At 43.4% G+C, this 13,902-nt stretch overlaps 1 protein-coding gene and 1 pseudogene across 1 annotated transcript in view; one reads left to right on the top strand and one right to left on the bottom strand.

Moving 5' to 3' along the window:
- The window catches only part of SCP2 (sterol carrier protein 2), a 115,189-nt gene extending 111,633 nt beyond the window's left edge, over nucleotides 1-3,556 (bottom strand). The window contains exon 1 of the mRNA XM_045799514.2: nucleotides 3,400-3,556. Within this exon, the coding sequence (XP_045655470.1) occupies nucleotides 3,400-3,468 (69 nt within the window). The 5' untranslated portion in view covers nucleotides 3,469-3,556. The remainder of the gene's footprint in view (nucleotides 1-3,399) is intronic.
- Nucleotides 3,557-5,690: 2,134 nt separating this feature from the next.
- Nucleotides 5,691-6,136, top strand: LOC123793631 (ATP synthase F(0) complex subunit C3, mitochondrial-like; annotated as a pseudogene).
- The last annotated feature ends 7,766 nt before the right edge of the window (nucleotides 6,137-13,902 follow it).

Genomic DNA, 13,902 nt, shown 5'->3' with positions numbered 1-13,902 from the left:
CCCCTCTTCCCACTTTTGTAAGTTTTCACTTCCCTGACACTACTGAGCCCCAATTCATTCCCTATTCCTTCATTTTCCCTTTAAAACACCCAGTCACCGCTATACAGATCAAAATTGAGTCGACTTCACACTGGACTTTTTCCCTTTCCCAATAACATTATACTGATTAAAATCTGTCCTAATTCTTTACCTAGCGTGTGTCTTTCCCAAACCTTTGATACCACCACCCACACCAAAAAAACTGAACTTTGCCTTCTACTGCAGAAACTTCTCTAAGCCCTGTCTCAATCTCAATTTCCACCCCCATAGTAGTTACTATCCTTACTCTTACAGTAATCACTTTGTTTTAATATTTCATAATTTTATCATCCACATGTGTATCTGTAGACACTACAGCTTAGTCTTGCTCATTTATCAAAATTTTATGGGTCTTTTAATTCTTTTTTAATCTACAGGTCCTCCTCCACTACTTTCTTTTCCTCTCAATGTATCTGTTTAAGAACCTAGAACATTTGACCTAGAGCTTCCCAAATAAGTGTTGCTTTAGCAAACTTGTTTCAGTTTTGTGTGTGTGTGTGTATGAGGTTGTAATGTAAGATGTATTTCTTCTGTGGGTCATGAAATTATCATACATAAAATTAGAAAAATTAAGTGCTTAATTATTTGGTCCTAGCTACAAGGGCACCAGAATTTCAAAAAAAGGTAACCAGAATAACTTAGAGCAATTTGAAGAAATAGAATTAAGAAAACATAGGACTTGGACTCTGCTATAGACTGAATGTCTGTGTCCTCCTAAAATTCATATATTGAAATCTAATCCCCAATATGACTGAATGATTGAGGTGGGGCCTTTGGGAGGTCATAATGATGGAGCCTTTACAAATGTTATTAAAATGCTTATAAAAGAGACCGCAGAGAGTTCCCTCACCCCTTCTGCCATATGAGGACACAGCAAGAACACAACTGTCTATGAACCAGAAAGCAAGACCTCACAAAACACTGAATCTGCCAGTGCCTTAATCTCAGACTTCCTAGCCTCCAGACCTGTGAGAAAAAAGTATTTGTTTTTTAAGCTACCCACTCTGTTTGTATTGCTGTTACAGCAGCCAAAATAGATGAAGTCAGATCAGTACTTGAAATAGGTAGAACGTAAATCTATGAAAAAAAGGGCATATCAGAAGGTAGGCAGCCTAAGCAAAGGGACTTGGCCTGCTATCAGCCTGGTGGTAGTGGTGATTTAGTTGTATTAAAAGCTATCAACACCCACCATAGGAATTCTAACTTATGTCCTATACTGATAATAAAACCTCATGAAGGGAACTTCAAGTTGTATCAGGAACTCAGCTATTCAAATTAAGAACCGTAACACAGGAATCCAACCATTAGAGATTTACCAATAGAGCTTAAAACTTACTAGATAAGTTTCTCCCTCTTCATCAAACCCTGCCCCAAGTTCCAAAATATCTAACCTAGAAGGAACTGGCCTAATAAGTACATTAATAAAGCTGTTCTTCACACTCCCAATCTCTTCCCTCAATACTGTAATACTGCCCACACCTCAACCTCCTAACTTGGAAAAAGAAACAAACTACTTCCCAAAGGGTTAGAAAGTTCTGTGCTTTTCTACACAGCCAATATAATCAGATATTCGACGGGATCTGACTGCATTAATGTCATAATTAAAAAGCTTTTACTGTCCACCTACATTAGAAGTCCCCTCTCCCATGAAACGATAGGATGAGCTCCAAGTATCTGCTTTATAATGATTAGGTGACTTTTCTACTTACATGATTTGATTAAATTATGTACTCTCACCCCATTTGGTAAGATAATAAAAACTATAAGCTGTTTTCTCAGAAAGAGAACTTCTCCTTAGAAACTCTCTTTCACAAAGTATATCCATTTAGTACTGTCCAACTAACATTCATTAGGATCTTCGGGCACCAGGCACTTTCAAGGTGTTACAGATACAGCAACGAATTAGACATGGTACTCACCTTGGAGGAGTTTACATTCTAAGGAAGAATATGAACATATAAAGAGAACTTTAGTATAACATAGTAAGTATGGGTTTCCCCTGCTATCAAAAATATTGTGTTCCTACAAAAACTTCCATAAACTGAAATGGCATAAAGTGAAGAAGCAGCTACCATTAACTTATATGGAAATATTTTTGAGTGTTCTTGGACCCCAAAACATCACCTCTTAGGCTTTTCTGATACCTTAGGACTCACCATGATAATGAAGGCACAAAACAAATCAAGATAAAGCACAGATGCTCACAGACACAGTACAAAGCTATGGCAGCTTAATGCTGAGATGCTGAGTGTATTTTCAGGGAAGGAGCTCAGCAGTCCCACTCTGGCTGCTGCTTGGGGTGCTCACTGCCTCTGTAACAACTCCCTGCGGAACAAATGCCAGGTGCTATTTTCACTTTTCGCCTTTTTCTAAAAGCAAAAATCCTCTTCGAATTTTAGTTAAGAAAAATAGGTAGTAACGTAGGTCTTTTGTGAAAGTGAAGTGGTGTAACTTGAACTTTCCAAAAGGACGGGGGGGGGGGTATCCGCACCAACGCAAAGTACAGGCAAAGGTCAGGAGGATCAAGATAAGATCTTGGAGAAGATCTAAACGGTCTTTTAAACACGCACAGAAGTCAACCCAGGTACAAGCAGCGAGATCAAGAGAAGCAAAGGAGAGGCATAAAACAGAGTGTGGGGGGAAACTAACAGCAGTTGACATTACTAGAACGTGGGAGTGGTGAGGGTGTCGAGAAACGAGACTGGGGGACCCTGGCTTCCTAAGAACCAGAGTACCGCTTGAGGAACAGAAAGGAGGTCAGAGGATCCAGAAAACCTGCCATTTGTGCCACGACACTGAACAGCACTGTTTCTCCTCCTCCTCCTCACTTCTAACCGCAAAGGGATCCTTCAAGAGAGTATTCCTGGGTGTGGAGAGCTGGGGGCATTCCCGACCTGCTTTCCTTTCCAGTGTAAGGAAGATCTTGCCTCATCAACGGTCCACATGCCTTGGGATTCCACTCAGAATCAAAGGAGGTGTGGACTTTGGGTTATGTTGGTGTCTGTCACCAACTCTGATCCAGGGAGAAAAGGCAAGGAGGAACGAGAAAGAAATGGCGACAGGACTAACCCCCAGACACTACCACACTTCAGAGACAACCCTAAACCAGAACCCATCCGAGTCGCCAAGAACCAAGAAGCCGGAGCTGAGCAGGGGGATGCCGGGGCCCCCCTCCCCGCAGAAATGACAAACCACCGGACAGCGCCAGGCCCTGACCTGGGCGCCCGTTTCCCGGTCACCTCGGGACTCCCTCACTCCCCGGCCTCTCCCGGACAGAGCCGAACAGGGAGCCCACCTCCGGGGGTCCGCGGCTCTGTTTACCTTGGTCATCCCAACCCCCACCACGAACACCCGGCGCAGGGGCCAAGACTGAGAGGTGGCCAGAGACATGGCTCAGGTCGTGCAGGACGGAGGCGGGTGCAGCAGGTCCTGACGCAGCTAACGCGAGCGCGCGCAGACTGAAGCCGAGGCGACGCCGGCGGTCGCTCAGAGCTAGGGGCGGGGCAGGAGGCGGTGAGGGGAGGGGGGGCAGGAGGCGGTGAGGGGGCGGAGGTGGCCAAGCGAGGTGAGGCGGCAGAGACTGGGTGAGAGGGTGAGAGAGAAGGGCGCCTGCGCAAGCGCAGAGGACCCGGCAGCGCGCGTTCCTTCGCGGAAGGGAGTGCTGAGTAGTCCTTTGTCCCGAAGTTCTGGTCGCCGACTCACGAGGGGGTCGGAGACCAAGACCACATCAAACATCGGAAAAAAGCTTTATAACCTAGTCCAGCCATCCGGGTTTAAGTCCTTTATGATGAGAGGGAGTGTGGCCTGGAGTAGCGCCTGAGACTGACTTGAGAGCAGGGGTTGGCCTGGAACCAGACTCACAGAAGAGTAGCCTGAGAAAAATCTGTGGAATGATGTAATTGCTCTGTATCCTGTTAGTGTTGGTACTTACAACAGTTAGTGCAGGGTCGCTTGGGTGGCTCAGTCGGTTGGGCGACGGCCTTCGGCTCAGGTCATGATCTCAGGGTCCAGGGATCCAGCCCCACATGGGAATCCCTGCTTAGCGGGGAGTCAGTCAGCTTCTCCCTCTTCCCCTCCCACTCTCCCTGTGCTCTGTCTCTCGCTTTCTCTCTCTCTCAAGTAAATAAATAAATAAATAAAATATTTGGAAGAAAAAAAAAAAAGAGTCTGTGCAAGTGTTAAAACTCATAGGGCTGTACACCAATCAGAGCGTGGGGAGTATTTTACCATATGTCTAAAACAACCAAAATTCATTTACTTGCTATGTGACCACCTTTGTTAATCTCTGAAACTCACTCTTGTTTCGCTCCAGCAAATTATGCCCAGACACTGAGACTGGTCTTTGCCAATAGTTCATGTAGCACAGGTTCCCTGTAGGGATTCCAGTTTATAAGAGTAATATTTCACAAGCCAGTAGCATACAGATTAATGTCTCTTAATAAGCTAGTAAAGAAATAACATACTCCAAACCAAAGATAGATTAATTGCATTATAGTTCCAGGCAAAAATGAGAAGAAATAAAGTCCAAGTTTAGTTGTGATGTGCTGTCTACGAGTTGGTCCTCTGTGAATCAATCCTTCCAACTAAGGTGGGAATCAGCTGCCAGCTTAGGTTTCTTGCTACCGAGGCACACAGCTAGCTGGCACCCTGTTGACCACCACCAAGAAAGACTAGCCTTGCCAAGGCAGGAAGAGATGTCTTTCTCTTCCTCAGACCATTGTGTCTTTAACACCACTGAGGACCAAGAATAGCCTGGCCACCACAGGACCAAGTGTCTCAAGATCTTCAGAGATCAGCAAAAAGTAGCCTTGCCCAGACCAAACAGCCTCAGTAAGTCCTCATAAATTCTTGATATTTAAAGTTTAAATATCTATTATGCCATAGTTGCTTCTCCACACGTTCCTATCTATAAGAACTTGGTCGCACAATAGTTCGGCTGTTATCATCCTCGTATGGCCTCCCAAATTCACCCTTAGATCGAAACAAGTGCATTTAAGTCATAAACAAGTGGATTTGAAATCTTAACAAACCAATTCCCATATGTTGTTTTATGAGGATGAAATGAATGACAGCAACAAAACCTTTAGCATTTAATTGAAGGAATATATATATATATATATATATATATATATATATATATATACATGTAGGATGATTTTTATTTGCTGATTCTGAATTTACAAATTTGCCTACTCACAAAAATTCATTTATAACCACAAAATCAATATTTAAAGAGCTCTTGAGGTAGCAAAAAAATTTGAGTTGCCCCAGGCATCTGTTCCCAGCTAAGGTCAAACAATACCATGCCCTGTCTGCCTTCTTGTTTCAACTCTCATGCTGCAAACGAGTATCTGTCTCATGGTCTATTGAGTCCCACATTTTTCATGTTTTTGTGGTTTTTGTTTACACTTTTGCTGCTTAAAATGGCACACAAGCATAATGCCTGGAGTGCTGTCTAGTGTTCCTAAGTGCAAGAAGGGCATGATAGGGGCCAATCCTTTGATCTCTGCTGGCGTGGCTGCGGCAGGCACCCCTCAGGAAGAAGGGAAGCTCGGGAGAGGAGACCAGGTAGCCTGTCACCCAGGTCCTCCAGCTGCATTGCCCTGCATAAGATGTTCGCCTGCAGCAAAAAGCTCACCTGCATACCCACTCTGATCCGAGTTTGATCCAGAGTTGCATATAGACCAAATTCTACATCAGTGTTATCTTGCTCAGAGGCTAGATAATAGCAGTAATAGAAATTAAGTAACCTCACAAAGGCTCTCCGATATTTAATGGGACCCAGAATGGTGTGTCTCGGTAATCTAAAGGGAGTTTCAGACCAGTGCAATCAGCAGAAACATTGATACTGCTGCCAAATTTATTGGTGCAGGTGCTGCAACAGTGGGAGTGGCTGGTTTCTGTGCTGGTGTTGGAACAGTCTCTGGCACCCTTGTCATCAGTTATGCCAGAAACCTTTCACTGAAGTAGCAGCTGTTCTCATATGCTGTCCTGGAATTTGTCTTGTGTGAAGCTCTTTTGTTTGATGGTTGCTTTCTCGATTTTGTTTGCCATGTAACAAATTATTGCTCAGAATGTTGGCATTCATATTAATTACAGATGTAATTCTGTGTATTTTACTGTGACTCCGAAAACGGTAGTATTGGTGTCATGGAAATACACATTATTTCCAAGGTCATTTCATTAGAGATGAAATTTTAATTTTTGTTGTCATTTGTACTTACCTAAATTTAGATGGTCACAAAGAAGAATATGCACTCAGTCAGTTGCTGTACAAGTAAGAGGAAACTACAGCGTTTGCCCCATGATGAAAAAGAGCCAGTTTTTATGAGAATTCTTTTATATAGTATTCTGCATTGTGATTTAGAGGGCTTTGGGTTATTCATATAAAGGAGAAATTAGTGTTTTCAGCTTCTATGAAATATGATTAATTAAACCAAGATAGTTAATTGCTAAAAAAAGGGGGGGTATGATATGCCTTATGAAGAAAGTAGATGTTAGATAAACTTAGTTCAGACATCAGTTATAGTGTGACTGGCCTTGAGTTCAATGTTAATGAATCAACTATATATTAAATAAGGTGCCTCTAAACGGAAACATAAAACAAGGAAGGTTAGGTATTGATAGGTTGACAAAACCAGAGGCTTGCAGAAGTCTAACCCTGTATTTTTCCTAGGAGCAATGGTTCAGTATTCACTAATTTAATGTTCACAGCAACTTTTAGAACATAACTACTATCAAAAACAACAACAACAACAACCAAAAACCCGAGAGGTGCGTGTGTATAAAGGGGTGCCTTCCTGCCCTATGGGTCTGTGATGAGCCCCTTCCAGATTCTCTGTGACATAAAGCATCAGAACAGCTGGAAGTTCACTCCCTCTAGGAAACCTCCTAAAATTGTTCCTGGGACTGCAAGGCCAGGTGTTCATTTGTCAGAAACTCCGTGGCTGAAGAGCCGTTGTGCAGGAGGGGAAACAGGGTTAGCTGTAAGGAAAGACCAAGGGAAGACTTGGGGCAAGTGAGGGTGTTCTGAGGCTGAACATGCTGCCTCTGTGGGGGCTGAGTCCCCAGTCTCTGGGGAAAGGGACATGTTCAAATTGAGGCTGACCGGTCTCAGGGATACTGCAGGAGGTAGTCTCACACCAGGAGGGAAATTGAACCAAATGGACCTCGAGTTCACAGGCGATTTTCACTATTTCAAAAAGCCTTATAGAAGTTATACAGATTATACGCACCATACCACCTCCAGTAAAAATCGCCATAGGTTCAAAACATCCATATCCAGACCCCATTCCCTACTGAATCAGAGCCTCTGGGAGTAGAGCCCCGGCATCAATATTTAGAAAGATTCTTCCGGGTGATCCTAGGAAGCCCCCAATGGGTTAGGTAAAGAAATGCTGGGCTAAGACTAGGTCAATTTAGTAAAATCCCTGGCCGCTCAGAGAAGGGGCAAAGAATCTCCCCCTTACCTGCCTATCCCTAAAGCCTAGCATAAAGCAAGGCACTGAAGAGGCTTTTACTAAGTGTAGAGTTCTTTCTTGAAACTCTGATTAGCCAATAAAGAGCAGTGTGATTGGCCGATAAGACAAGGTTACCAAACATAAATGTAACAGGTGACAGGGTTCAGATTATTAACAAATAAATAAATTATTATTAACAAATGTTCACAGTCCGCTGGACATTGGTTTCAAACTTGAAGTCCAAGACGCCAGACTCCGGGCCTGGCCGCTGACCGGTCCTGGAGCCAGAGGCAGGGTCGCTCCAGGGCTTTTTTTTTTTTTTTTTTTTTTTTTTTTGAGGTTTTATTTATTTATTGGACAGAGAGAGACACAGAGAAAGAGGGAACACCAGCAGGGGGAGTGGGAGAGGGAGAAACAGGCTTCCGGCTGAGCAGGGAACCCGATGGGATCATGACCCCAGCCGGAGGCAGACGCTGAACGACTGAGCCTCCCAGGCGCCCCAACTCCAGGGGCTCTTTATAGAAGCTGATGCCCGGGTGCGTGGCAAGGGCCACCACAGGAACTCCTGCGTGTAGGCTCCAAAGGCCGCGGGAAGGGAGGCACTGGCGTCTCCAGACGGCTCCATAGCGCGGGCAGAGACAGGCCATCAACCCCCTCCAGGTCCAACAACGACTCCAGGGCGTCTGTTCCTACTTCAGTTTGCAGCTCCCCGGGCGCGTGCGCACCAGGACACTAAGGGCCCTCCAGCGCGCCTACACACCGATGAGCGGCCTAGAGAGGTCAGAGGAGGAGTGCCAGAGGGCTGGCGTGACGTCACACCCTTTGGGGGCGGGCTCAATCCGTGGGGCTCCACCGCCATTGGTCAGGAACCCCGTCGTAACCAGGGGAACTGCAAACAATGTAGGGACCGCTTAAGGTTCGAGCACCTGGAACAGCACACTCTAGGGAGGAGGGTTGGTCGGACAGTTACTCTTCCGTCTCTCCAGAGGTTCCCTCAGACAAAATCCTAGGCAAGAGAGCCCCGGGCCACCACTCCTTGACCCAGGGTGGTCTCTGGTCAGAGGGAAAGGGAGCCCTACTGGTCCGGGATCAGAAGAAGAGCGTAGGGGAGTGGTCAATGGTTTGGCCACCGTACAGAGCTGTGTAGGAATCCGGCACAGGCCGGGGCCTTAGAAGAGGTTTAGAGCGGAAAGAGAAGTAGAAGTCTTAAGGGAGCTCTTGGCGGTGTCTTTGTCGGATGTGGAACTGTGAAATCTGGGAGTTAGTATGGTAGTAAGCGTCATCCTGGGTAGCGCGGTCGTCAGGTACTGGGAAAACGGAGTTGGTAAGATGCGTGGGGGAAGACGAGGGCATACTCTCTTTCTGAGCTTCGATGTTAATAATTAGTACTGTTCAGTGCCAGGAACTCTGTAAGCGCTGCCACGCAACACCTCCTTAAGCTTAACAGCCCTTTGAGGTCAGTGGTGTTACCCTGTTTTGCAAATGAAGAAACTGAGGCTCAAAGAAGTTAACTGGCCCCAAATCAAACAGCCAGCAAGTGGCAGAGTGTGATAGGAACTCAGACACACTGTCTCTGGAACTAAATTATAGAGTTTGAGATTTGGAACGGATTGCAGAGGCCATTCATTCCAGAGGTTGCAAATGCAGGTATCTGCAGGGGCAAGTCTGGTGGGTTGGATTAGGCTGTAACTGAAAATCAATTCCCCTTTTGAAAAGGAAGCTTCTCACTCAGCTTCAACTGATTTTTTTCGTGGGTCACTTCTCTAAATACCATGACTTCCAATCAAGCTGACGACCAGATGGCCAGATGCCTCCTGCGGGCCACTATTTAGGGTTCCCTGATTAGAAACATGGAATTAACCATTGAAAACAATCTAAAAGTAGGCTACTCTGATCTCATTTTGAAGATAGGAGGACTAATGTCTAAACAGACTGTTACGGTCTGTGCTAGAATCCAGATCATTTTTCTCATTTCACCACTGTCCCTTCCGGAAATTTGTTCCACTTAATGCGATGTGGGAAAGTTTCGGTTTAATTGAACAGTCTGATACATACTTAAAAGACGTCCTTGCCTTTTGTACTTCAGAGGTACTATAAAATGTCATTTACAGTTTGCCTTGAGGAAAGATCAATGTAACATTGCTACAGAACAACAGTTTTCAAATATTTTTTTTATCTCAGGACACCTTTATGCTCTTACCTCAAAAGAGTTTTATGTATATTGTATCTATGATATTTACCATATCAGAAATTAAAGCTGAGAAAATCTTAAAACATCCATTTATCAGGGGTGCCTGGGTGGCTCAGATGTTAAGACGTCTGCCTTCGGTTCAGATCATGATCCTGTGGTCCTGGGATTGAACCCTGCCTCGGGCTCCCTGCTTGGCGTGGGGGCCTGCTTCACCCTCTCTCTCTACATGCAGCTCTGGCTACTTGTGCTATCTGTCTGTCAAATAAATAAATAAAAAGTTGAAAAAAAATTCATTTATCAGTTATTTAAGAATAACAGTAAACTTGGGGTGCCTGGGTGGCTCAGTTGGTTGAGCATCCAGGTCTTGGTGATGATCTCAGGGGTTGTGAGATTGAGCCCTGTGTTGGGCTCCATGCTCAGCAGGGAGTCTGCTTAAGATTCTCTCCCTCTGCCCCTCCCTGCACTCGTGCACTTGCTCTCTCTCTCAATAAAATAAATCTTAAATAACAGTAAACCCATTACTTCTGAATATAAATAATAATTTTAATGAAAAATAGCTATGTCCCCCAAAAATTAGTAAGAAGAGTAGCATTATTTTACATTGTCTCAAATCTCTTCAATGTCTGGCTTGATAGAAAATAGCTAGACTCTCATTTCTGCTTCAGCAACCAAACTGTTGTGTTTTTTGGCTGATGTATATGAAGAAAGTCTGCTCTCACACAGATTTTAATTGCCTTTTCAAATAACTAGACATTCTTTTTTGATACTACACCAAAACTTACCAAGTGGTAGTTTCTTGAAGGTGTGTACAGTGTGCTATCTGAAACTGTATTGGTGAACTTTTGTACTCTGTTTCATTAAAATCCATTGGTTTATCTTGCCCTTTGTTCAGATATTTTACCCATTGTATGATTTTATTACACGAGGCATTGGTCATTTGGAAAATGTTGGTTTAATGAGTTAAGCAAATCTTTCAAATGTTGACATTTCAAATTCCATAATGTAATATCAAGTGGAATGTCACTATACAATATCAAGAAAATCATATTTGTTAATATCACCACCTATCTCATTTTTTAGAAAACAGTTTAAGCTGCTAAACTCAAGGTAGTAGAAACAAATTTTCATTTGGGCAAAAAATGCCATCAGTTGTTTCATTGAAGGGACAGACTCACTTTTTTTTACATATTTGAGAAAATGTCTGTGAAACACCCAAGTCTGAATAACTATAGTTTGTTAGCTATTAATTCAAGTAAAAATCGCATTCAATACGCATGTGGCTAGTTCAACTGGTAACTCAAACAAGTACATGAGTGTTTTCTGGGATCAACTATTATCCTTTGGCTTATAGCAGAAGAGCTTGATGTGTTACTTCCCATTTTGTCACACAGAATATTAAAAAGATATGTACTCATGGGATGAAATTGAATAAAATTAATTTTTAGTATTTCATAAGGAAAAAAAAAAACAAAATAGAAGTCCATGGAAATGGAGAGGGACTAGTAAGATAATAAAAGTTGATGGGACACCTGGGTGGCTCAGTTGGTAGAGTGCCTGCCTTCAGCTCAGGTCATGATCCCAGGGGCCTGGGATCGAGTCCTACATTGGGCTCCTTGCTCAGCAGGGAGCCTGCTTCTCCATCTCCCTCTGCCTGCTGCTCCTCCTGCTTGTGCTCTCTCTCTCTCTGTCCCCCTCTCTCTCTGACAATAAAGAAACAACAACAACAACAAAAAAGTTGTTAATGCTGAAAAGATTGGGAAAGAACATTTCCATTTTCAATGTGGAGGACTAGATAATCAAAAAATTCTCCTGCCAGGGTGCCTGGATGGCTCAGTTGGTTGAGCTGCCAGCTCTTAGTTTTGGCTTGTGTCATGATCTGATCTCAGGGTCCTGGAATTGAGCACCACGTTGGGCTCCCTGCTTAGCAGGGAGTCTGTTTGACGATTATTTCTCCATCTCCCTCTGCCCACTCCCCTGCTCACATGCACTCTCTTGCTCTCTCTCCCTCAAATAAATCTTTTTTAAAAAATTTTTCCTGCCAAGAAACACCCAGAAATGCTGGATAAAATGCAATAAACATTTTTTTAAATGCATACAGTATGGAGGAGGGGTGTTTTTTCTTTTACTTTTATACCCATCTTTACTGTTTGAATGTTTTGACTTTGTGTATTACTTTTTAAAGACTATTTATTTATTTGAGAGAGAGAGAGAGCGAGGGAGAAGCCAACTCCCCACTGAGCAGGGAGCCCAACATAGGGCTTGATCCCAGGACCCCAGGACCCTGAGATCATGACCTGAGCTGAAGGCAGACACTCAACCCACCAAGCCACCCAGGTGCCCCTGTGTATTACTTTTATTTTTATTTTTACTATAGCAGGTCTTTAATTTTTGTCATTGTGCTTTGTTTTCATTTTAATTATCTTTGGGGTAAATGATACTCAACACATAAATTAAGATTCAAAAAGTAAAAAGGTCAAACCGTCAAAATTCTCCCTCCTACCCCTATTCCCAGTTTCCCAGTTCCTCTCCCCATCCTAGAAATATTTTATGTAACTAACCAAATACATGCACACCTGAGTAATGTTATCCCCCTCTGTAACACTAATTTTAGCTTCCTTTACTATGCGATTTCACATCTTGAATTTTTCATACAACAATAGATTTTGAAGATTATATCAATGCATAAAGAGTTGCTTGTGTTTTTTTCATAACTGCCTAGTGTTCAGTTTATGGTTGTACCATACTTTATTTAACCAATTCCCTTTTGGTGGATGTTAAGATGGTTTTCAGTCTTTTGCGCCTGGGTGGCTCAGTGGGTTAAGTGTCTGCCTTCGGCTCAGGTCATGATCTCACAGTCCTGGGATCGAGCCCACATTGGGCTCCTTGTTCAGCAGGGAACCTGCTTCTCCCTCTCACTCTGCTTGTCATGCCCCCTGCTTGTGTTCTCTGTCTCTGTCAGATAAATAAAATCTTAAAAAAAAAAAAGATGGTTATCAGTCTTTTGCTATTATATGCCGTGCTGCAATGTGCTTGTATCATTGCATACCTGTGTGGGTATGTCTGTAGGTTAAATTCCTAAGATTGGAATTTGTGGGTCAAAAAGGAGATGATTTATAGTTCAGATATATATTGCCAATTGCTCTCCATTAAAGACATTCCTACAGCAATGTGAGAGTATTTGCATATATTCTTTTATAACTAAAACAATAGTTTTTGAAACTTATAGTTCAGAAGAGATTACTGAGGAATTACTTCTGCTTAAAACCAGCAGGTTAGGGGGGGCGCCTGGGTGGCTCAGTCATTGGGCATCTGCCTTTGGCTCAGGGCGTGGTCCCGGGGCCCTGGGATCAAGCCCCACATTGGGCTCCTCCGCTGGGAGCCTGCTTCTGCCTCTTGCACTCCCGCTGCCTGTGTTCCCTCTCTTGCTGGCTGTCTCTCTCTCTGCCAAATAAATAAATAAAATCTTAAAAAAAAAAAACAAAACAGCAGGTTAAAAAGGACAAAAATGTTATTACCTATAGCCATATTGTTACTACCGCTTTTTATTATAACTTGTTATTACCATTGTTCTATCCCCATTCCCCTCTGCTGATTTTCCTTGGATTCCCAGGAACAATAATAATGTAGAGGAAGGGGAGGTACCTTGTTATTTCAAAAACCAGGCGCCAGATTTCCTCTTAACAAAAGAAATTCTTTTTATTGGTGTACTAGATTGCTAGAGCTGTTGTAACAAAGTACTGCAGATTGGGTGGCTTAAACAACGGAAATGTATTTTTTCAGTTATAGAAGCCAGCAGTCTGAGATGAAGGTGTCAGTAGGGGTGATTTTGTCTGAGGCCTCCCTCCTTGGCTTGCAAATGGCCATCTTCTCTCTTTGTCTTCATATGGTCTATACTTATCTGTGTCCAAATTTCCACTTCTTGTAAGGACATCAGTCGCATTGGATGAAGTTCTACCCTAATGACCTCATTTCAACTTAATTAATTTTTTATTTTTTATTTTAAAGATTTTATTTATTTGGCAGTGAGAGAGCACAAGCAGGGGGAGTGGCAGAGGGAGAGGAAGAAGCAGGCTCCCCTCTGAGCAGGGAGCACAATGTGGGACTCGATCCCAGGACCTGGGATCATGACCTGAGCCAAAGGCAGACACTTAACTTTTTTTGTGTCACCCAGGT

This window comes from Ursus americanus, chromosome 12 (genome assembly GCF_024610735.1).
Source record: "Ursus americanus isolate L20-20 chromosome 12, mUrsAme1.1.p, whole genome shotgun sequence".
NCBI lineage: Eukaryota > Metazoa > Chordata > Mammalia > Carnivora > Ursidae > Ursus > Ursus americanus.
Note: the sequence above shows the minus strand (reverse complement) of the source record. Positions and strands in the feature narration are given on the sequence as shown.